At 43.0% G+C, this 25,789-nt stretch overlaps 1 protein-coding gene across 2 annotated transcripts in view; it reads left to right on the top strand.

The window, feature by feature from the left end:
• LOC112571725 (protein Wnt-5a-like) overlaps nucleotides 1-23,958 on the top strand; it is a 104,488-nt gene extending 80,530 nt beyond the window's left edge. The window contains exon 5 of one of the 2 annotated variants that reach the window (XM_025250963.1): nucleotides 16,698-23,958. In XM_025250963.1, coding sequence (XP_025106748.1) covers nucleotides 16,698-17,159 — 462 coding nt within the window. In that variant the 3' untranslated portion in view covers nucleotides 17,160-23,958. The remainder of the gene's footprint in view (nucleotides 1-16,697) is intronic. The other variant, XM_025250962.1, reaches the window with a different exon arrangement.
• The last annotated feature ends 1,831 nt before the right edge of the window (nucleotides 23,959-25,789 follow it).

Here is a 25,789-nt window from a genome sequence, read left to right as displayed (position 1 = left end):
AACAAACATAACGCATTAAATCATAACGTTCGCTAAGAAACGCAGGAGAAACCTAAAAACCTGTTTCTTGATTTTTATGCGCGCGCAAAAAACAGAGGGAAAGAGAGTTCACCCGCTTGTGGGTACCTAGGCGTCCTGAAGGCACGCACACACGTCATCAAAAGTGCACACACACGCACATGCATGCATGCTCACACACACACGCACGCTCACACACACACACACATATGCATGCTCATACACACACGCACACGTACGCACACGCATGCATGCTCATACACACACGCCGATGCATTCTCGAGACATGTAGAATCATTAAAGAACAAGCGTGTGTTGTGTGTCTATTTGAATAGTTAAGCGCGTGTTTACAAACATACTCACGTGTGCGCACATATATTTCCATCTAAACGAAGACAAATATCTATATCTCTAAAAAATATGATAGATATTACAAACCATTTCGTTGTAATAAATCTCTGTCTTTTTCGTATGTTTTTTTTTTTAAGCTGAGTTATGCCCTGGGATCTCCTCAATCTTTCTCTCTTATATTCTCTCCCTCCCTCTCTCTCACACACACACACACACCACACAAACACACACACAATAACACGTGGTTAAGCTGTTGTAGTGTGAAAACGGTCAGACCCGGGATTATGACTGTTACTAACAGATTATGCCTTTTCACGGGTCTCCGGTTTTGATGACAGGGTTTCTTAATCGTCAGGATTTTGTGGGATCAAGTGGGGTTTTTTTTATTTTTCTTCAAAGGGTTAGCCTTTTTGAGTGATTTTTTATTTGAGGATCGAGCTCAAATTTGATTTCCTACCAGCCCTTTGATCTCACTGAACCATCTGGATTCGTAAGGTGGAGAACATCTGGCTCTGATCGCCGCTTTTTTAATACTTGTTCTGAAAAATCCATCTGGGTAAGAGTTGAGGGAGGGGTGTCTAATCTCAGCTTTCGCGGGTGGGGAGGTAGTAAAGACGAACCTGTTAATCACAAGACCACAGCGCCATCTAGGATCAATGCCGTACTTTTGAAACATTGAGCCACTTCAAGCTCCCTGTCTTAAACCTCCGTCCGCTTACAGACCACAACACCCTCATATTTCACAAAATTACAGCTAGCAGTAACACTCAACCACACACAATACATTAAATATACACAATATACGGCACAAGGCATACCAGACCCAGCACTGCTATAAACAACAAAAGATTATCTTTTTCAATGAACAATATGTCAGTATTCGGACTCACCGACCCCGCAGTTGTCATCGACTTTAAATGCGATAAGATGTAGACGATATCTCGTTCACTCCTGTCACTTCGCTTCTTCCACAACTCATTTTGAAACATTTAATACTTTGGTATCTGAAGTTGACGTGTGTGAAGCCAGTGACACCGTGAGAATCGAACCCAGTCCTCAACTTACTCTTCTCTCCACACTTCTCCACTGAACATCGACAGATAAACAGACAAAGTGATGGACACGTAGGAAGAGAGATAATTTAAACCAACATGGAAGCAAATGAAGAGGAGAGACCGTTGAGAAGTGTTGCGGGAGTTATTGCCCCTGTCATCTGTGGTCTGTTCATGTTGTTTTCGTTTTCTTTCCCGAAATAGCACGAGATTTGTCGGGATGGCACGTGTTTTGGCTGCTTTTCGGGATAGCGTTTCCAGCGTAGGATAAGTTAACGGTCTTTTGATAGGCGGCAGGACGTTAACAGGAGGGGAGATAAGGTGTTGATTAAGCCCCCTTCTCCATTCACGTGAATAGAGCTGACGCCCGAAGCGAGTTTTGATTTAGGACGCATTTTCAAAGAGTTAAGGTTCCTGTAAGGCCACAACCTCGCGAGACTCGCAATGGCCCGCACGTCAGGACGGGAAGATATATATAGATTTAAACACGTGACTTCGCGTGGCTTCCGCTCTTGTGCGACTAAAAGGGAAGGAGATGAAGGGGGGAAAAAGAAAAAGGGGAAAAACCCGAAGAAAACGAGAGAATGAGTGAAGTTGTTTTTACTGATTTAGCGACTGTTAATAAGGCTAGCAAGTGACGGAAAGAAGGGGAGAGAATACAATAATAAAACGATGTACGAGTGGGAAACGTTAGAAAAGAAAGAATGAGGGAAGTATTTTTGCTCTGAAGAGAAATGTTTGTGTGTGTGTCAAAGCAAATGTTATTTTATCTCAGAAAATGAAGAAGTCAGACACACGGAGGAGAGAGGACCTGTCTGTTAGAAGACGAAGCCTAGACATTGAAATGTTTCGTAAAGATAAGAGTTTTGTAGAAATCTTTTTAATGGTTTTTAAGCGATAGAAATGTTTTGTGGGACTATTTTCGTTTATTAATTTGAACTGTAAGCTTATTCACCAGTCGATGCCACTAATAATCAAAATATTCAACTTTATAATGTTTATAACGAGAAAAATAAAACAGACTGTGTGAGAGAGAAAAATATCAGTGAATTTATCATGAATATTGCGGAAACTAAAAAAAAAAGTGGGAAAATGTATGTTAGGGAAGGTCAAAGGAGAAGAATCTAGTCGCCAGTGGTTGGACTTTATACTCACGAGTCTGTCATTTAATGACGGGGAGGAGAAATTTGTCTCTTCTCATTTAGTGTACTCGTTAGTTGATGGTGAATATAATAATCACAATACTAATTATATTATGATAATGTATGATTATGATAATGTATGATAATGTATTAAAGAGCATCCTACCCCTCTGATGGGCTCAGTGCGCTTACATACACGGTCGCTCAAGCACGCGCCATCATTATGTAGCATCAGATGATTCTTCATCTGACAGATTCCTTCCCCAACAGTTAAAATAGTAACTTCTCTCCCTCTCTCTCACACACACACAAATATGTGCGTGTTAAAAGGGTCCAGATGGAAAAAAAAGCAGTTTCCTTGATTTTCTAATTAAACAACCTGATATGCCCAGCCAAACAATTTCCAACATTCACAAAAATGCAGCCTGACTTCATCGGCGAAATTCCTTGCTGACTAGAGTTAGTGTGCCTGCCTGCGTGTGTGTGTGTCTTCGTGCACGTGCTTGCCTCAGTGGGACGACTTACGAGTTCAGATGACTGACTCAGTGTCTGCATCATCAAACGCACGTGGACGTCTGTCTAAGGTTTGTGTGACTAGACGTCGCCACCTGCTGACCACAATAACAACACATCTGTTGCGATTACATCATCTCAATGATGCTGCTCTCCCCCAGACAAGCGCGACAATCACTACCCACCCTACCACCCCAACCCCACTTCCTCCACCAAGCCTCCACCACACTCGCACGTGGAACAGAGCGCCATTGTGCGCCACCCGTCCACCTCCGGGCGCCATCTCTGACCGTCTGTTGTCGGGGTGGGCGAGAAGACTTGCAGCAGGCTGAAGAAGAACATGCAATTATTCTCCCAGACTTCTCGATAACGACAACAAAAATGTGGCGGTTACTGCCGGCTGCCGTGGGGGCTGCAGCGCGTGAGTCGGACAAGGTGCGGAGGTCTACAGGTGTAAGAAGAAAGTCGTGTTGACTGTTGATGCCGGCGATGATGAAGGAGAACGATGATGTCCATGACTATGCTGTTTGCATACGCTGACATGTGTGTGTTGTTTTTGTTGTTATTGTTGTTGTTTACCTTGGTAGTACCTGCTGTTACTCTTGAATATCTACGCATTTGTTTTCTTGTGAAATGTTTGGGAACGTCCACACACAAGAAACAAACAAAACCACACCCATACCTGTGTATCTCAAAAGGACAATAACAACACATTAATTGTGACCCAAAATAAACTAACGACAATAACAACACATTAATTGCGACTCAAAATAAACTAACAGGTGTAGAACTGACTACGACAGAGAGAAAGCGGGTAATTATTTCCTCATATACCATGTCACACAGTGGAGGAGGTTCCAGGGCATGGAGGAGAGTCGTGTTTCCTGTTTCCTGAAAGTTTGACAGGTATTACTTTTGATCTATGTTGACATCGGTCCCTTATTCGTCATCAAGCACACCTGCATACATCACCTGTCGTTCGCGTAAAAGTGTTATTTATGTCGGCGCTGGCGAGGGCCGTCACAGCGTGTCAGGGAGGAGAAAAAGCGTTTAATAAGAGGTAGGCAGTCGTTGGCGGGAGTTGAACCGTTAACCTGAGCTCAAACAAATGGGGTGACGGGGGGATGAAGGAGAGAGGAGTGAAGGTTGGAAGAGAGAGAAGCAGTGAGTCATCGAGTAATAGAAGGACGAAGGCAAAGACAGAGGTCTCTGTCTCACTCGTTTTTTCCCCTTTCTCCCTTTCTTGGCTTACTTCTGTTTTTCTGATGCTTGACAGGTAACACATTTTATCTTTTTTGATGTAATGATTTACTGTCAATTAGTTATGCAATTTTTCACATCGCTGTCGTCAAAGCCTTTTTTTTTAAATCCACGTGTGATGGAGTGATGGCCTAAACAGTAAAATTCAGTCCTCCCTCTCTTCCTCTCTCTCTTTCCCTCGTTTGCCTGCTTGCTCGCGCTCCTTTTTATCTAGACAATGACGGGCACATTTTTTTTTCAAATTCCACAGTTGCTTGTTGACATGCACCAAGAAGTCTACATCCTTTTCTTTTCGATTCTCACTTAAATCGACATTGCTTCTGTAACTGCGTAATCACAGATGAAGATGTTTTGCAATGTTACAAGTCGTTAAAATTATCAGAAGTTAACGGAACACCGAGTCAAAACCAAAAACAACAAAAAAACTCCTCGAGGAAATGACATAGATAGATGGCGGTGCGGTGTCATAGCTGACGAGAACAGATCAACATCCGTTGACCTTAAGCCAACCCTCGAGTATCTTTCGTTTTACCTCCCTTCGCGTTTTCCTTCACCTGGAGCTCGCGGCCTTTTGATGTGCGAGCACGTCTGTGCCTTCGGGTGGCCCTTCTTTTTTTTTTTTTTTGACGTCCCGTTCGTGAAGGTGTTGCTGGGTCCCGAGAACCAACACCGCGGCACGTGTTTCAGGGTGACCGGGGTGTAAAATCTACCCGAGGCGTGCGACTCTCCCTGCTGGTATGCCTTCGGGGTGCTTTGGCTTTCCCTGCTGCACACCCACTGGAGGTTTACAATGCTCCTCGACTGTTTGGACTTGCAAAAGCTAAACAACGATTTTTTTTCTGTCGTTTACAACCACTAGTCATCAGTCTGCCATTTACCTTCAACGTTTGGCCTCGGGGCCTGGAAACTTCGGCGCGAAGAAAGCTGCTGGTTTTTGATATTTAAAACAAACGCCTACCATCCCACCACCATCATCAGCAACACAACCACGCAGTCGCAAGTAGCAGATACCATCATCACCGACCGCGCAGCATCACCGAGATGCATTAAATGATAACTTGTTTACATCAGAGATAGATGTAGACCGACCGTCGTCATCATCAATCCTGTGCTCGGGGAACTGCAAATCATCATCATCATGTCTCAATCTTGTCTCCAACTCTTATTGTATTTTCATCTCACAGATTTTCTGTTTAATACGTCCTTTTTCTGCCCTTCCTCCCTCCCTACCTGACTGGATGACTAGAGCTCAGACTCTCGCTAATGGCCACCGGTTAGCATGTACCCGAAGTATCTTCAAGATATATCGGACCCAGACTGAAACTGCTAAAATGCTGATACATACACACACACCTTGACTGGTAACAAATGAGAAATTCTGATGGTCTGTTAATAATTATTAAAAAAAAAAAAACAGTTCATTCATACACATCCAATCCACCCCCAATCAAGCCACCAATACCCCGAATTCGAGGGTGGGAGACACTCTTCTTCTTCAACTTCAATGCTGGTGCCTGGGCAAGTCCTCTTTTGCAAATGCTGGATTTGAAACTCTTTGGATGGTGAAGGTTTGATTGTAGACCAAACGATTTGGAGAAGACCGAACTGCCGTCCTGGATTCCTTGAACAAACAAACAGCGTGCCCAAGACGAGACCTGAACCCAGGACAGCCAATCCTCACTTGCTGTCAGGCATTAATTAACCGTTGCACCACCAGACCGTCCTATCCAAGACTGGGCCATCCTGCTGGTCAATCATTGCATCTCAGAGAACGGAATAAAAACGGAAACGGAAAGAAAATTGCAAATCATTTAAACTTGGTATCTATTTTTATGTTCCTCCTTTTCCGATCCCTGACTTTCGATTCCTCTGCTCCAACAAAGAGTGAAAATGTAGAGGATCTCTAACTCTGAGCATATGAGGGCCTCGACTCGCAAGGCCTGCTGTGCGCATATTTATGTTCTCACTTGTGACAGACTCGTCTCCACTGTTCTGAACACTGGAGGGCCGCATGGGGGGCCACGCGCTGGTGTCTCAATAGGTAAGCCGCAGTGTGGGTCAAAGGTCGACAAACCGCAGAGGGCTTTACCCTGCAGCGTGAGCTGCCCTCACCCTATGTGCCAGCCCCACTCGCGCTGTGTGCAGTCAAGGATCAGTGAACCACAGAGAGCCAGACAATCTGTGGAGCGAGAGAAAAAGAAATACTGTAAAGCTAAGGGAAAAGGCAATGAATGAAGAGAGAAATGATACTGGGTAGAGAGAGCGAGCAGGCAAGCCTACAGACTGGCAGGTTGTAGACAGGTAGGCTTCGTCTTGTGGACAATAAAGTAGGATATATCTACCCCCACCTTATCCCGGGATGTATCTGTCGAGATAGTTTTTTTCACCCAAACGAAAGATGTCAAAAATCTCATTTTAAATTTCTGAGAGAATAACCAACTTTAGTTTTCAAGATGCAGGCCATCAAGCATCGACGATCACAGAAAGAAGTCCCGATGCGTGAAGCTTTTTTTTTTACGTTGCTAAGGTAACAGCAAAACAACTGTCTTAACATCACTTATCGGATTTGATCTTGACCTCCATACTGGCATGTGAGGACGGTGTCGGTGACTGGCAATGGGAACCCCAGTATCAAGATGGTCTATTTAGAAGGTAAAGGTCGTTGACTGACTTTTTTAATGCCGTTGAAGTGTTAGAGAATTCACTTTTCTCTCGGTTTACCCTCCTCGACCCTCTACTTAGCCAGATATCCATTGCTGTAACATTGGAGGAAGTTTGCTGCGCAACACGGGTATCGACCGCCCTGCCTTTCAGACGCCAGTGCTCTCTGGAGATGATCTAAGCCCAATCGTCTGCAGCAATGATAGGCATTTTTTTTAAACCTCAGTGTTTTTGCTTTTCTATGCTGGGTTCTAACCTCTCTGGTTCTAATCTTGGCTCTGTCTTCTGCCCCAAATAAAACTGTGCTCCCACTCCTCAAAGCCGAACATCTTCCTAGGCAGTGAGAACTTGTCCCTTGAGAAAGTTGATGGAAGCACAGCATATCTTTCAAGAAGTCATAAGCTGATAATGACGACGACAACAACGATGATACGCCATCAACAGTCTAAGGTGGACTAGCTCATTCTCGCGTTGTGCTTGTCCAACGGATTGCGCATGCGTAGACCACATTATCCGAATGTCTTGGAACAAAGTTAACACAGTGCAGTCGGCGGTTTAGCTTTGCTTACATTTCATTATATATATATTTTTTTTACTTTAATGCTTCGTCTAACAACATCTCCCTCTCTCTCTGTAATGAGTGCGTCTGCCTCTCCTCAGTTCGACTCTCCGCTCCATCAGCTCTCATCATCTAGAATATTAATAGCCGCGGTTAAAGCAACGTTTATCTTTAATGGTTTATTTTTTACTTTGTGAAATGTTTTTCCCTTGCCTTTATGCGAGTAACGAGAGACAAGCTTCCAGGGGCATTTCTTTAAAGCGAAAATCGTTAATAACTTTTTTCTCCCCCCCCCCCCAAAAAAAAAAAATTAATTGCAAGCCTCCTTGAGGGCGCAGACAAGACTAGAGACAGGAGTATGCAAGATATTATTTTCTAAAATCCAGGTGTGTAACCTTACCATTCATGCACCCCCCACCACCACCACCACACACACCCCCCTCTTTAACCTCCACCATTACCAAATTCTGATCTCGAGAGAATGTTGGGTTTGTGAGCAAAAGAAATAATTTCTGTCTTGTCCACGGACAGACAATAAAGTTTGATTTGACACGACAGGATATTGAATTACTTTTCAATATTTTTAGCTCCTCTTCAGAAAAATATTTTGGTTAAAAATTAATATCTTTTTATAAGTCGAATAATGAAGTGACTTAAGAATTCAATGAATTTAATTTTTAAAGTCAAATTGTCTGTATTTTTCTTTTTTTATTTATTTATTACTGTTCTTTTCGAATTATGACTAGGGGTAGGAATGCTGTGAGCGTACATCATTGTGCCCGAAGAAGGGTGGGGATTGTAGCTGATTACAATCGTGTAAGAAAGTATGTATCCCAGATGAACTCTGGCAAAACACGAACAGCCACTGTCCCACAGCAACCGATGCGTGACAGCCACCGTCTGAATACAGTTGATAATATTTCCTCGCCTCGCCAATGTACCCGCTTGGTGAACTGCCACGAGCTGGCGGGTACGTGTGACACCCGACAGGCGACAGAAATTAAACCCGCGAAGAACATCAGCCAGACCGACCATCTTCACTCTCGACCCGTCTGCCATCACCATGGGATGTCGCGAAAGACTCTTGGGAATAAAGACGCAGGGGAGGTATCGGGACTCGACCCGTCACCTTCTTTATTCATTTATTATTTATTTTTGCAGTCGTCGTTGGTTTTCTTCTTCCGTCCTCTTCCTCCATCTTCATCCACTCCTCCCTGCTTTCTCTTTTTTTTCTTACTCTTTACCTGAGGGTCTGTCCACTGCACAATCTGCTGGTTATTACTACACCTGGCGACAGTGGCGTCTCCTTTGCTTTATTTTTTCCCCCCAACCCTCCCGATCTTCTCGCGAACCTATTAAAGTTTTACGACTGTCGGAGCACAGTGGCCGCGTGCTAGTGACTATGGTAACTCCATATCAGATTACGGCGACTGGCGGTCGTCGTCGCTTGTGTGACGTGAGAATGAACCAACGTCGAGAGCTAACGAAGCGGAAGAGCTTTGCAGCGTCACAGCTGTTAAGAGCACGCGAAGTCTGCACTATGTCAAAGGTCATGAACTTTAGGTATTCACTGCTTTTGATTTCCTCTCTTTTTTTTCTCTCTATCTCTCCCTTGGAGACGTGGGGAGGGGCGCGTAGAAAGGAGCGGGACATGGTGTAGTGTGGGTCGCGAGGGTAGGGTGCGTGACTCGCGGGGTGATCAAAAAAGTTCTAAGACTTTTTACTATTGCGAATGTCACGTTGAAGACCATGACCGCAGCTGTACAAAAGAAAAACTATTTAATATCCTAGGCCCAAGCTGCCGTGTCCATGAACAAGGTTTCTTGGTCCTCGAAAAAATTGTAAAAAAAGAAACAGTAAAGAAAAGGTAACCTTTCGTCAGAATTTTTGCGACAAATGGGCGAGTTGTCGCATATTTTACTGTTTACTGTAAAAATATTATAAACTTTATAAATGTGTGCCATTTCGCTTAAAATAATAAATGTTGCTTGGCTAGTTTTGTTCTACAAACGGTGAACATGAATCACCAGAAGTCCAGGGACTGTAGCTGGGACTGAACATTTTGAACATTTGAACATTTTTTTTTTTTGAACATTTGAACATTTTGAACATTGGCAATAACGCCACACCTGTAGTCAGCCATACCTGTACCTGCAGTGGGCGGTTGTGAGTCAGTGCTGAGCTATGCGTTGTCTCCCCTTGATTACAATTGCACGATATTTACGACTGAGGTGCTCTAAACATGCCACTCTACTACCTTTTTATAAGAAAAAACTCTTCGTAGTCGGCTTAAACCGACTAACCCTCAGATCTTTGGTGACCTGCAACTGTGCCGCATTCACAAGAAGCCATATTTATTTCAGACAGTTGGCTCAGGGGACATAACTAAGGCTGAAGGAATCAGGATATTGGCGTTGCCGCTCTTGAAGCAGCTTTGATCTTGGCACAGTGCATTAGCTTTTCTAGTTTTATTTCTGACTGATGCTGGAGATTGTGGACAAAGGGATCACCTGCGAGACTTTTTTTACCTCCCAAAAAATGTTCACTAAGCTGCTACGCGGTTATCTGTCCATTATTCGCACGCGCTCGTGCATAGGACATCTGTCGACCTGTCGCTTGCAAACACAAACGTGCTCGCCCACACTGTTCACAATGTTCATCTGCATCAATCTGCTAGTGATCTTAATTATCTTACATACTTACTCTCATCTTGTCTCCTGTCGTTGACGAGTAAGTGAGGATAGGATGGAGAAATAAATGATGTCTCTAATGAGCGCCTCGCTGACCTCATGTTGGGGCAGAACAAATTTTCTCTAAAGTTACTATTTATGGATCATCTAAAATTCTAAAGGTACTGTTTATGGATCGGAGATAACTTGTTTCTTGTATTTGCTGCTGATTTTTATATATCACAAACGATTCATAATTTTCGATATACCTGTCTTACGATTTTTGTTAATTTTTTTTCGATTTTCTTTACCATCCTTTTAATTTCTTTTGATGTTCATCCTTCCGCTTTTCCTTCTGTCCTGATCTGTAAACCTCATCCAACCAAAACTTTTAATATCCTCCTGTTTTAATGTCTGCCTTCGTTTTTCATGTGCTCTTTGCTGTGTATCGCTCTGTACAAAAATGTTTAGAATCTTTCTTAGACACAAAGTGTTTAGAGGTGGTCCTTGTATCGCATGTCGCTTCTATTTTATTCGTGCGGTTTCAACCCAGGACATCTCACTTTACATTTACCCGAGTCACAGAGCCACTCCACCATCAACGGCAAAAAAATATCAAAAGAAGAGAACGGATAAAGAACCCTGTTTTTTTTTGTTTTTTTTAACCCGAAAGCATTTTGCAATTGTTAAGATTTTCTTAGCGTTAGGCTCAACCTAGGAAAATGGCGACACTAAACCTCCACAAAATGTCTGCCCAGCATTAACAGTCGCTGCGTGCTTGCACCGAGATCATTGGCGACCTTTATACATTCCTAATCGGAGACCCGAGTGCTTGATGTACAAACGGCATTGATAGGCCACGTGACCGGGAATGTGCTTGGTGGGCGGTGGTTGGTGGGGGGCATCGACTCTAAACGATCATTTCCTGACAGTTCCTCCCTCCACCCTCTCCCTTCCACCCTCCTTCTTGCAATTTCCGCTATATCAAAGAGAGTGTGTGTGTAAAAAGAAAGGTGTGGGGTCCGGTTCTGAACTGGTTACCTCTGGCGGGTGCCACAGTTCGAAGAACCGCACGGCCGGGTGCTGGGTGGCTTGGCGTGCCCGCGGTTCACCCGGTTCGTTTTCGCACAACGCTTCGAAAAGGGTTAGGAAAAAAAAATTCATGCATTTACCTTTCTCCCTTCATGAACGATTGGAAGTTCTTTTTTGGCCAGGACTGTTGGCTGTTGAAAGAGCACTTCTGCTCGACTTCATCGCGAGTTACCTTCCCCATTAAAAATACTCCAACGTGGCGTAAGCTGCAGTTGTCGTTGTTCAACTGCTGAAATGTATACTTCCTATTTGCAGTTTTGCACCTCTACCCCACCCCACACCCCTCTTCCTTCCTCCCTTCTACTCTACCCGCGCTGTTATTCAAGAAAATGGCGTGCCTTAAGGTTGGAGATACCGAGACAGCAGTAACCTGTTGTGAGGAATTAGAGACTGAGGTTAGTTTTATCGCTCCTCTTGTGTGCCCAGAGGAATTCTATTAACACTGCAACAGCATTATCATACATTTCGAAGTTGAGGCAGTAAAGGTGTCTGATACCTTTTTTTATTAATGTGAAAAGCAGGTGTTGGAGGCCCGGTCACAGAGCTTACCGGTGTAGCAAGGACTTGGGTGTTAGATGGATGGACTCATAGATGCAGGCATAAATTATGTGTAAATATTTAGGTGGGGTGTATTCTGGGTGTAGATGGTATGTGTGTGCATGTGTGATTGTCTGTCAGTGTGAGGATAATTTCTGTGACGGCTGAGTGCGGACGAACAAGAACCAAGAACACGGAACACAGGACGAGTCGCTTTTTTTTTTTTTTTTTTTTGTTTGGAACCGGGGTAAAAACAAAATAACTTACAAACTCGCAAGAACACGACTTATAGCCATGTTCTTACTTGACATCTTTCGGCTGACGACGTTCATTTAAAACCCATTAGACTAAGTTATGCTTGTGTAAAGCCCTCGACCCGGCCATATGCGGCAAGGCTTCTCCGCTTTTTACTTCATGAAAATTTGCTGCACAATTTGATTTATTAGGCAGATGGGAATCGGTTTTCTGCGTGAAAAGATTGACTACTTTAGATAAGGCATCTTTATGTTCCATTACATAATTAATAACAGAGGAGGCGGCGCTTGTGAAGGCAGCTGCTGCCATCCAGTGGGAATGCCTGACATCGGGGGCGCGATTTGCGAGAGGTCCGACGATGTTTACGACTGAGCACACCATCGCCTCGTCTTTTACGAGTTCCTTCTCGTTGCCGGGTTTGTGCAGGCAAGGGTAACTTCTCCGACAAAAGGTCTTACCCGACAGAACCTGCGAGTTGCTGCTGTTGTAATAGTTTCTGGGGGAAGCAGGGACTAGGGAGCTAGGTGAGCTAGGTGAGCTAGACATCAACTGGCGCCAAGGAAGAGTGTCGATGGCCATAATGTCAGAAACGATGGCGGGGCTGGTCTGGCATCGACACTGTACAGTGAAAATGGTTATGGACTGATACGTAAATCTGCTTGGAACAAGTATACAGCAAATTATAAATCGTGTGGAAATGAGAATCAGCAGCAGATGCAAGATACAAGGGTTTTGGTTGTCAGCAAGGAATGTCAGCCATGTAGGGTCTTCGAACTTCGTTTAGAGGTGGTTTTTTTCTGCTATCTTCTTTTATAACCGCTGTGGTGCTCAGTTTCCCATCACCACCACCACCATCATCATCGTCATCATCATCCTCATCCTCATCCTCATCATCATTGCAGCTTTTAGATGAGGTATCTTTTTACAAAAGTTCGATTAAATAAACTGTTTGCCTGTTGATGATATTGTCTGTCTCTCATAACCGTAAACTCGTTTATGCTTTTAAGGCTAGAATGACACAAGCACCATGTTATTAACTGTCAAACGCCTCAGTGACGTGAGAACGTCAAACGATCTTCATCATCTCCACAGAGTGTGGCAGGACCAATGACGTAGACAACGTGAAGGCCGGGGGTGACGTAGTTCAAATAGAGGGCAGAACGTGACAAAGGTCAAACGACGGGGAAGAAGGGTGGGGGGTGGGGTGGAGAAGGGTCGACGGAGGTCAAATGCGTTCCCGCAAGTGAAACATAGTTGGGCATTGTGTTACAGACGACTGAATCCCAGTGACGGCTAAAGAGGCATCGCGTGTCTTGAAGTAAAGAACGGTCTTAAGCCGGCCTCACACGGTGCGACTTTGGCCTAAAGCCGCCCTACCCTCCCCCAGCTCACCCCCTAGCCATGGCCCCGCGCTAAGTTACTTTGCAGAAGAAGTCTTCACGACAGGAACGCAGACGTTGTGGTGTGGAGGGCTATAAATACCCACAGGAGAATCTCCGGGTGCCATTCCGATAAGGATCGACGAGGCCTTCAAACCACGTGCAAACTCTAACACGAACCTTTCGAGAAGGAACTTTTTTTTTTTTGGTCACAAGAGAGTGACAGTCAATCGCTATCTGATCTGCTTTTGGCAAAACTTCCATCCATCAGAGGAGAAGGCTAGGACCATGCCTCATGATTCCAAAGTGTTCTCGATAGTTCTAGAACTAGTTGTCAGGTACCACGCGTCTTGTCTGCAGACCGTAAACTCTATTGTGCTTTTACCAGAAGTTCACAGGTGTAAAAAATAAATAATACATAAATAAAGTCGAGTGCTTCGAAATACACATCCGGGGAGTGGGAGAGGAAGGGAATTTTAATTTTAGTGAATTTGAGTCAAGAAAATATTTTGAAAAGAAAAATAAATAACGCTGCCAGTAATTTTGTTGCTTATGGTGGTGCATTTTCTTAATGGATTCGTAGTCGAGATGACACGTAGGGAGTTGGGGAAGAAGGAATGCATTCAAAGACTCACACACGTTGTGTATCCACGTACAGGTATCCACGAACATCCATCTACATCTATAAACGCGCACTTTCTCCACCATCCGGAAACACGTGCTCACATGCGCGTGCGAAGATTGAAATAAATTGCCAAGATGTCTTTCTAAGCCAGATATTATCATACTTCCCCGAGCAGCATTCTTGTGCACCGAAGTTTGAAAGTCAAGGAGAAGTATAGAGAAGAAATGGGCAAAGTTGGGGTTTAAAGGGGTAGGAGAGCCCTAGATTGCTGGTCCAAGTACCAGAGGTGAGGCAACAGAACCCATTGCAGCGCGTGAAACCACGGCACAATACCCTGACGCCTTAATAAAGTGTTTCAAAAACACGGTGTAGAAAAGCCTCGGCCGGCGGGCGCTTTCCATTGCTTCGTGTTTCCCATATCGCCCTTCAGTGGCCATCAATCGCTCGCACCCAACAGCTCCGAATCTTCTGGAAGAAGAGGTGGAAGGACGACTGAGGACCGGGCTTCCAGTCGCGTGTCGAGTGGTGTTCATGGCACGATGCTTTCCTATTGACATCCGTGCCGAAAATGAAAATGACAAAGAGGGTTGGGCAGATAAAAGGCACCTCGGGCGCGTCTGGGAGGGATTTAGAGGACTGGGAGGAGCATTAAGGAGGGGAGGGAGGAATGCGGTAGGGGGAAGTGAACGAGGATGTACGGTATGCGTGGCTAATGATAGTCAGGTCAGTTCCTTGTGAAAGCTCGTGCTGATCTTTCAGTCCAGTGACCCCATGAATTGGATTTTAATCGTTATTAATGGAGTTTTAATGGTGTCACTTTTGAGTCCGACACGTCGTGTGTTTTATTTGCTGTTGGTTTGTTTCATAATATACATTTTTATTTTAAATCGACTGCTTTTCTACACACTTATCCCAATGGGTTGACCAACAGATGGCGACAAGTGAGGTCAAAACCAGATCCTACAGTTCCTAGGATCCTTAATAAGATCCCGTTATTTACAAGAAAAAAATAATAATAGGAGTGTCTTATGACTGACATGGTATCGAAAGCAAGGCATCTGAAATGGTTTTATGCGAATGCTTATTCTTTTTCCGGATCAACAAAAGTTTTTTTTAAAGCTCCCAGCGCTTGGGCGGTGAAAGGTCAAAGGGTGTGTGAGAGAAGCTCGTGTTCATTCAGTAAGACGAACCCACTCTGCTTCTTTGATGCGCATGCACTTGATCAAAGAAGTCGGGCGGTGGAAGGCGGGTGGAAATGTGGAAGAAATAATCTTCAGACTTAGTTCTTTTGTGTGGACAGTCAAGGCGTCAAACTAAAGCTGTTGACTGTTTTGCCTCAAAACACGGCTCCTTAGGATCAAACTAGAGGGCTGATCCGAGTGGCCTGATTGTCACTCACCCACACCACCCGTGCGTGCTTGCATGCGTGCGAGTGTGTACGTACGTGTGTCTATCCCTTGTCCTTTCAAAACTTTTCTCCCTCACCCCATCCACCCACCCACCCGACTTTCTAAACCTTGCTCAATAGACACCGTCCTTTTGGCAGTCGCCATGTCTTTGTTCCTCACCTTCTGGTTACGGTACGCTTGAAAAGGGAAATGAAATTTTAACACACAAGGTTGTCGAGGTGCGTTCCTTTAGACCGGGGTAGCTCTCATAGAAAACCCTTGGCAAATAGCAGAAGTCTAGACACGCATTTCATGGCGCAGGGTGCTGAGCCTACCCTACCCACCCACCCACCCAGTCTCCTGGACTTAATGTACCTTCACGGCAGCATTTGAAAGTAACACCCTTTCCATCTAGATGCTTTTTCGTGTTTTAAATTTTTTTTTTTAATTTTATTTTAGTTTCTTCCCGTCAGCAGCAAGTTTTTTCGGTTATTACTAGCGAAAAAAAAAAAAAATCCCACAAGTTTATGTCTTCGCTAAACGCGCCGAGATACATAAGGACAAAGCATGTTTTCTTGTAGTCGGCAATAGAGCAGTTAGTCTTCGCGTGCTTTAAGTGATTTGTCCAGCACCCCTAGGGGTCATCTGCCAGTTGAACTATATTAACATGATAGTACAATAATGATGTTTAATTACATTCTAGATGAGGTGCGAACGGTTGACAGATACTTACTAAGCGACATTTAGGAAGTAAAAAAAAAAGTTTAGGGTCAGGCATTATTGTGTAACAGCATTTGTGATGTGTTGTGTGACATTTATGGTGTGTTGAGTGACAGTTATAATGTGTTGAGTGACATTTATTAGGTTTTAAGAAGTACTTTTAATGGGTTAAGACAACGCAGAACTTATACAAGAGGGAAAAACAGACAGATGTATGTGGTACCTCGTTTGGAGCTAGACGGGCATCGAGGCAGAAAGACAGACAGACAGACGCATCTGTGTCATTCCGTTCCTTTTAAGATTTCGCGAATGGTGTATTAAATCATGCATGGGAGAAACAAGGCGAAACAAAATTTAACCAACTAATGCAATGTGGCACTTGCTAAAAACAACTTTTTTTCTTGCACTTAAAGAACAAGGGTGGAGAGAGAGCTTGTATTCCTGCCAGAGCTGATGGTTATTGTTTGTGTTTGCAGGCCGTGTACAACTACGCCAAAGTTGCCTGCAAGTGCCACGGAGTGTCCGGGTCCTGCAGCCTGAAGACCTGCTGGCAGCAACTCCCAACCTTCCGGGAGGTCGGAGACCGCTTGAAGGACCGCTACGACGGCGCCACGGAGACCAAGTTCAACAACCGGGGCACCAAACTCAAGCGCAAGAACCGGCGCTTCAACAAGCCCAACAAGGAGGACCTCATCTACCTGGACGACTCTCCGGACTACTGCACCGCCAACCCAGAGACCGGCTCCCTAGGGACCGTGGGGCGAGAGTGCAACCGCAGCTCTCAAGGGATGGACGGGTGCACCCTGATGTGCTGTGGGCGGGGCTACAACACCTTCAAGCGGAAGCTGGTGGAGAGGTGTCACTGCAAGTTCTACTGGTGCTGCTATGTCCGTTGTAAGACGTGCGAACGTGTGTTGGACGTACAGACGTGCAAGTAAAGAAAAAAAAAATAAAGTGTGCCGAGGTGAGAACCGTCCTCGATCAACACGGACAAAGGTGGAACAACGAGTCAGTCAGAGGTCATTGCTGCCCGATTTAAAGGGTGGGTTAAACTGATGTGAGTCAGCAGGCGGAACTTTATTCGTGCGCATGCGCTTACTGGCTGTGCTCAACTTCCGGTCATGTAACTTGGGCACGAACGCGACCAAACTGAAAGGCTGAAATAACAACACTTGAAAGGAAAGAGAAAACGGGTTCTAAAACACACAAGTGGAATCATTCACCGCTTGAACAGATGATCGCCATTGGTCACTCCTGTGGAATGGCGGGTAAAATTTGCCGTTCAATTACCGCTTAAATCGGAAACTGAAAATGACCTTCCTTCGTCCAAGATGCCTGTTCTTCTGAGTCCTTCAGAAAGGGACGGCACTCTACTGTAAAAACGTGTGATTATGTCGTCGATGATGGATCAGCGTTGAGGACTTCCGTGCATTTAGATGAAAAGATGGCGACTTTTAGGAAGTTTCCTCTGCCTCATTCCCTCTTTCACAAACATGTCACCCACCCACAGGCGTACGTACACACACACAGACCAGCAGCGCCCACCCCTGAATCTCCCAAAACCTTTTTTTATAAATCATGCGCCATGGGAGGGGGAGGAAACCCACCCAGTCATGTGATTGTCTCGTGCCAAGACGTCCTGCTATTGGACGAAGCATTCTGACGTCTGCGTGTTCACTTCAGGAGGCTCATGTCGGTTACTAGGATGTGGACAAGATGCAGATGGCGCTTGCTGTTGTGCGATGCGCATGCGCACTCAAAAGGTGGATGGTGCTTTCAGCTGTACGCCCAACTTGGACTAGCCAGTAGTGTCCCTTTGAGATCACAAAATATTCTTGCGTCGGCAAGCACGAGATTATCTCCCTTTCTTCTCTCTCTCGTCCATAGCACATCACCGGACTTTTCTACTCGAAGTCACAATTATTTTTTTCTAGAAATAAACTGCTACAGATACAGTAAGGTGCTAGCCTTGTCGTGCATTTCCTCCCTGTGTTGAAAGTCATTATAGTTACACGAGAAAAAAAAGACAGTCGTAATCGTCAAAATTTGTACACGAATGACTGTCAAGAACATCTATGCGAAGAAATAACGGAAATTCTCTTTCCCAAATAATGGTTAAGCATTCTTTGGTGCAAACTATATAGAAAGAGTTAAAAACGCACAGTATTTTATTTCAGTACTTTTTCATCGATTTCATAGAGATGCTGACTTTGATTCTACCCCGAATGACAAACCTCCTCATGGGTTTTGGAAGCCTTTGCTTGGTTTGAACTAATTATGGCGGTAGCCTGATAGTAGTCTGGACAAGGGTTAGCAGCTGAAACATTCTGAATCATGTCCCCATGGCTCAGCCTGGACATTGATATTGAAAACAATCACACCATTTTCTTGAGGCTCACGAAATAGGAGTCAATGGAAACAAGAGTAGAGCTGGTGTTTCCCTTGTTCTGATTCCTTTTCCCTTTTCCAATTCATATTTTGGACGACACTATTAAAAACTAAAACAAGTTTTCTAACTGAAAATCTCACTGAAAATCTGGCAGTCAATGAACTGACTAAGTCAGGAAAAATAATGAAAGAAGAACTCTGTGGACAAGAAGCTTGAGGACCAAGACACCACACGACTGATGATTTCAACAGAATGAACTAACTTTTTATTTTCTCTTCACACTGAGAACCGTCGTTTGCTCTTGATTGTTTCCTCGCGCTATTTTTTTTTTTTTCAGATATGTGCTTTTTTGCAGAGGGCTCAAACATTGACCTGAACAAGAGTTCACCACTTATCTCGACCACAAACTGATCAACACTCTAATGGCGTCCTGCCTTGTTGTGAGACGCGCGAAGAGCATTGGAGTGGAGAGACTGAACTGGATAATTATCAAGGTGTTCAAATCATGTTACTGCAGAATGATTCACCTATCGTGTACATATTTTCACGTATATTTATGTATATTTACCTTATAGACCTTTTACTACTCCGTACAACCGGGTTTTTGCAGTCAGTTATGTTTGTTATTTTAACATGGCCCTTTACAAGTTTGTTGAGTTGGATACTCAGTAGATGTATTATTTATTGACCACTCGTTGTACGTTGCATCTAGTTATCAAGGTCGATGTGGATTAGCTGTGGATTCAACGTTTTACTCGACTGTTTTGCATTGCTAACAGCCCTCACGAGACATCGCATTATGACCTTTCTTGACCTGGTGGCGATGTATGCGTCCAAGGAGCTACTTACTGCTTTTGTTTTTTGTTCCTCACTGGCACCCTGGGTACATAATATACGTCACTGACGTGCTTGTAAATTTATCGATGGTGTCATTGTTGTGGTTCATGTGGTTGTGGTCATTGATGGTTGATGGTTTTTTTTAATTTTGTGCTTTTGATTGTCTTACTTGCTTCCGTGTAACTTTCGTCGAGACAGTTTTATTTGAAATTATTTCTCAGACTCTGAGCTTCATCTAGCATCTGTATTTCTCTTTTTTAAATTAATTTGGAACATATTTGAATTTGTTAACCGTTTATTATTTCATTGATTCTTTCATCCATTCATTAGTTGTTGAATTTAGTTTTATTAATGAAGAACATTTTCCAAATTTGACAACACAAAGTCCAGTTTTAGGATGAAAAGCTCCGAATGGGAGGTTAAATATTCGTTTTTTCAGGTAAAGAAAATTAATATCTCGCACTATGCTCTGTGTGAGTATTTCCCATACAAAGAAACGCTCAAGCAGCATAATGTTGGAGGAAAATACTGATGTACTCTGTAATACGGTCATCTTCTTACCTCGCCTTCATTCACTCTCCCCGTTAGCTCGTCAACCCCGCTTTTCGTCTGTCCATACCCTGACTTCTTCACTGTCTCTTGGTCAGTCACTCTTGCTGATGACTTTGACGATGAGTTTAACCAATCAACACGTGGAAAATGTTGCATTTCTTTTCTTTTCTCTGGCGTGCACACACACACACACCTAATGTTGTCGGACTACATTCAGAAAAGGCGGTAAAAGACATCTAATGAAGAGATCACTTATTAAGTCTTTCAAAGTGGATGGACAGCCTTTGTATAAAATACAATTCCACTATGGCCTGGGGATTCAGTTCCTGGAAAACTGTTGCCTAATCGGAATCGTGAGATAGAGAAGAGAGATTCACTTGCAAAGAAAAAAACCAGTAAATAATAATAATCCTCGCGAGTATTTAGAAGAGCACTTCTAGCTGCTGTTTCACATGTGATGTTTTTTTTATTATAAACCGAACTGGCATTTACGATTTTCGTCCTGGCACACTCCATACAGTCTAAATATTAACTGCAATGACTGCTGGTTCAGTGAGTCATCATATAGCTATTGCTAAAGAAGTTTTGAACTTTGAATAATGTATGCCACCCTTTATGTCACAAAGTTTCTCTCATCAAAGCTTTGCATATGCCTGTTAGTGACGAGAAAGACTTATGTGCAAATTCTGAGAACAAGCATTCAAAACACACACAAAGAAAGAAACCGATCTTTGGATTCCTAAAACGAACAAAAATCATAACTTATCAGATTGTGTGGAGCAGTGGGAGAATTTATGAAAACATGATTTGAAACAACAAAATACGACTAGTGACAAGCATAAGCGCCATCATGAAATATGTAACAGGCAAGTAGGATCGAAATGAAGGTGATAGGACTGTTTGTGGCAAACATGGATGAAGGGGTAAAGTACCCGTATATAGGAACAAAGTCAAACAGGAGGGGACTGGGGAAGAGAGACTGGGTGTGTACAGCTCAGGACAAGGACTCCAGATAGTCGATGTCGGGTAAAGATGAAGGAGGAGGATGTGTGTGTGTGTGCAGAAGGATGATCTGAATGATCTGTCGACCAGAAAATCGAACAACTGCTGACACGGTCAAAAACTGATTGTTACTTGAGAGAATAATCAACGTTTATTTACTATTAATAAGGTTTAAGAGTTAAGAAAGAAGGATAATGTATATACGTAGACAGATGATGGATATACTGGTAGACAATTGCAGAATCAGTTGCTTCGTTGGTTTTTATTATTATTATTATTATTATTATTATTATTATTATTATTATTATTATTATTATTGCTTTTCTTAATTTTCGTCGTTTTGGTGTAAAAGCCGATTTCGCTTTGATATTTATGCAAATGGAACAGACATTGCATTGTGTGTCTTATATTGACCTACGTGTGTGCGTACATGCGTTTGTGTGTGTGTGGATGTAGGTACGTGTGTGACGTTTTGTGACGTACAAGTCTCCCGAAGATTCGCTATGTATGCACAGGGATTATAGTGCGCGGCCATCGAACTTTTCACCAGGTTTCTGTGCCATGTATTTTTTTTTTCTCTTTCTTTAAAATAGTGGTTCTGTGACGTCAGCGAGTAACGCACAGCAACGGGAAGTGCTGTCATATGACGTGGTAGTGCTGTCCGCATCTGTCTCAGGAACTCGGGTGACCCGAGGAATCATCTAGAACACGTGTAAATCCGTGGCACAACAGCATATTACACGAAGAAAGCTGCATTTCTTTCCCCCCGGGTACATATAGATATGTCAAACTTTGCAGCAGAATTGTCACTGGTTCAAATTTTTTAATGATAATTGTTAATTAATTTATTGCCAGGAATAACTGATATGAATCAGAACACCTTCTCTCTCTCAAACACACACGCACGCACGCAGAGGTTTTCACACCACTAAAGAATGTCTTCCGAGCAAGGTAGACATGTTTAGACTTTGCACACCTCTTGTGTGTGCAACGACATTAGTGCACAAACTTTTTGAACAAAGTAAACGGTTCATCTGTGTAAAGATGTGTTGGTGAGTGTGTTGGTGAGCACCACTCACTGCTCACCACTCTCGTTAATGTAATGTAATTACAGTTACCTGACACATGTTTTTAATTTTTGACCTCGTTGATATTTTTTGTTACATGGTTATTGTCCATAGCTGTTGATCTTGACGATTTGTGTACAGTTACTTTACGTAAAATACTAGCCACAGTTCACCATCACCTGTAGCCACTACAGCAGCGTTGACAATGGTCAGTCATTCATTATTGCTTCGGTATTTTATGAAGGGAACACGTGTCTGGGTCAGGTGATGATTAGTCTGCCGTGGTCTTTCTGTATTTTTTCTGGCGTGCACTCTTGTTAGGTTGCATATATTTTATTATTTTTGCTTTTCTTCTATATCTCTATTTCAAGCTCATAGTCTTAATTAAGTTTCGTCGATAACAACTGTTTACGAAAATAAAACAGGAGAAAGCAGAAAACCTACTTTTGTACCCACCCACCCGTCCATGCACACACATCCCTATCATCAATTGTATGTTGAGTTTGAGTACAATCACTTTTTATCAGACAAGTGCAGTGGTGGGAACAGGAGTGACGATGTAAGGGAGGTAACTGCATTCGGATTTTTAACTCCCTTAGGTTATCGCTGTCTTCGGTGATTATAGTGAAAAGGGGAAACCTTTGTTAAGAAACTTTACGATGTTGTTTTTATTGCAGTTAATATTCAAAGTATTATTCAGGTAGAATTTAATTTATGTTACGAAATATTACGGTGTCAAAAACCTACCTTATTGTCAATGTAGAGAATTTTTTTCTTAAACAGAGATAATCGCTAAGCTATACCATAATCACCTTCAGTTAGATATGACTGTATATTAACTGAGACTTCACGTCTGCTAGTTAGGGGCGCCTGATATCGTAGTGGTTAAAACATTCGCTTGTCACCTTTGCAGTGAGCGGCTCAGGGTTCAGATCTCGTCTTGGGGCACTCTCTGTGACACCTGTTTGCAGGGATGGGCGTCGGGGGTTTCTCGAGGTACTCCGGTTTCCTCCTTCTACCCTCATAGTTCGAAATTGCCGAGGGTGGAAGCACTTTCCTACTAAATCAACCAACCAACCACTGCTAAGACATAAAACTTAAGTTGCGGTGTCTGTGGCGGTCACACGACAGCGAAATGGCACCGACTTTGCTCATTATCATAATAAACTGCATTTAAAGTTCCCTTAGTCTAGAAGTTTCCTTGTTACCTTCGCATTCTCCTTGCAGCGCTTCTGGACATATCGGCATTGCCATATGCTGTCGTCCAGTGGAAATGCTGTTTTCTGTTGATTCGACTTTGATTCACTTGACTTTTATGCAATTTTTCTTTTATCCCCCATTGTTGACCTGAAGTTAGGAATTACGCTAACCTCTTTACTTGCATTGACATCTAATTTGTTAGAGATTTTTTTTAAAATTATTTATAGCTTGCTTCTCACCTGTAACTAAAAAATTCGATGCATTATTCTAGTTTTAAAATTCTAGTTTGAAAAAAAGTTTCCTTCTGTAAAATTTCGGGAAAGAAAGAAAATTCAAAAACCCAAATTTCATTAGTTTGACTCGACTAAATCTGAGATTATAAAACCACTCAAAAATTGTTTTCTTATTTTTTGAAACAAAAGCCATAGAGATAGGTGTCCAAATGGCTGTTATAACTTGCAGTGGTTGGAGAATTTGTCTGAAGCATCCGCGGTCGGGGTGTCCCACGTGTCGAGAACGTGAGTGACGTCATACAAACGAATCCTTTTGTAAGGTGCTGACTTGCCCTTTGTGTACCAGTGTCGATATGCCTGTAATATGATGAGCAGCTTGTGGTCACTTGTGAAACAGGGTGATTCAGGGTACGAATACATTTGTACAGAAATAAAACAGAACATTAGATGCGGTCAACTTCGTTTTTTCTTGTTTTTTCAGCATTTTGAATGCATGAACGTGTCTGTTAGTTTCTACTGATTCTATCTTTCTGTTCTTTCTTCGTTGTACCTAATTTTCCTCTCTTATTTTAGATTTATTTCTCGAATTTTACATTCGACCTGTCCTTTATATTATGACATTGCCATCTTTGAAATGCGAAAGTGTGTGCGTGTGTGTGTGAAAAGAAGTAAAAAAAAAAAAACTTTTTTGATGATAAACGAAGGAGCAATAAATGCTTAGTGTTATTTCAAATAAAATTGAACGCCAGATAGGCACCGCGGTTTACCCAGTGTAAGGGAGATAACTAATAATATTTACATGTTACTTAGCTACGGTTATCTTTCTTGAGCAACAAAATATTTAAAAACAATAATAAATAAAAAACTGGACTGCACAATCTGTATATCGAATTGTGGTTCATCAAAATCGTAGTTTAAGAACAGGATATCATAAAAACAACCCTGGCATCAGATGAGCTTAATTATTTATTGTGTTCTTTTTGTAAAGCGCCATGAGCTTGCTCATAATGTATATAAATTAACTTTCTAGTTTCTTATTAGGTTTTCGTTACTTATCAGCTTGCATGGCGTCATTTGCTTGACCGTTTGGTTCGAGAGAGGTCTAAAGGCGAAAAATTAAGACTGTCTGCGCTTGGTTGACCTCTCTGGACTGGCTGGCTGTTGCGTGTGGAAAGGGAAGATAAGCTCTATTGCACATCCTTAAGACGTCTGACACAGTTATCATTCTTGAATGACACGATAAGCATGTCGGAAAGAATATCGTGGCTCACATAAATGAACACAAGCAGAATACGTATCTAAATAATTCTCATGAAAAAGAATATACCTTCCCTCACGATTAAACGAAATAAAAAGAAGGTATTAAATATGTTTATCTTTCTGGCAGGACATGTGTGGTGATGTATCAGCCGGTAACGCCACGACGATGTGTCTTCACCACGTGCTATTTTGATTTTTAAAAAATACACATACGTGCAAAAGCAAACGTCTGCATCGCAAAAACTGAAGTTATTATTGCTGTTATCACCGTGGTTGTTTCTCTTTATATGCAGATTTGTTTTCGTTAATTCTTTTTAATCCCGTGTAATGAAATAATTGAAGATACGTGGGCGAGATATAACCCTACACATACGAGGGCATGACAAAGAATAATAGAAAAAGCACAGTGCATTTCCGTGCCGGCAGCAAGCTCAAGGCGCTTTGACAGATACAACTGACAACGATATATCTCTCAACACACACACACACGCCCATACACACAGAACAGAAACGTGCTCACAGGATTGAAATGTATGAAAGCAGAGGAAAACGAGCCACCATCTACTAAGTGTTCCCTAGAAAGACATGTCTTTAGGCCAGACGAAAAAGTAATAGGTGGTTTGTGTGCCAAATAATGGTGGCAAAGCATTCCAGACACTGTGGCCAGAGAGCGGCGGTCAAACCTGCCTCGTCTGATACAGGTACACAGAAACAAGGATTGGTATGAAAGAGTGCACACAAATACTCAAATACACGAGGATGGAAATAGATGAGTGGCAAAAGCAGTGATGTTGGAACTGAAGCTCGCACACCAGTTGTTTTGATACCCGATGTGACGAGGCTCCTCCCCCTTGTCATGTGATAACTAGTGTAAGGCTATAGTGTTGGTGCCGCACTCACGAGTCAGGCTGATGCGCTGGTAAGCAGACTGTCAGAAGGTGAAATGGGTAACCGTGGGGATGAGTTAGCGCTGAGTTATGTCCAGCACACAGTAGTCGGCCTTTGGTGGCACTGGACCGTCGGTTGGA

Source organism: Pomacea canaliculata, linkage group LG9 (genome assembly GCF_003073045.1).
Source record: "Pomacea canaliculata isolate SZHN2017 linkage group LG9, ASM307304v1, whole genome shotgun sequence".
In the NCBI taxonomy this organism is placed as follows: domain Eukaryota; kingdom Metazoa; phylum Mollusca; class Gastropoda; order Architaenioglossa; family Ampullariidae; genus Pomacea; species Pomacea canaliculata.
This window is presented reverse-complemented; position numbering and strand designations above follow the sequence as displayed.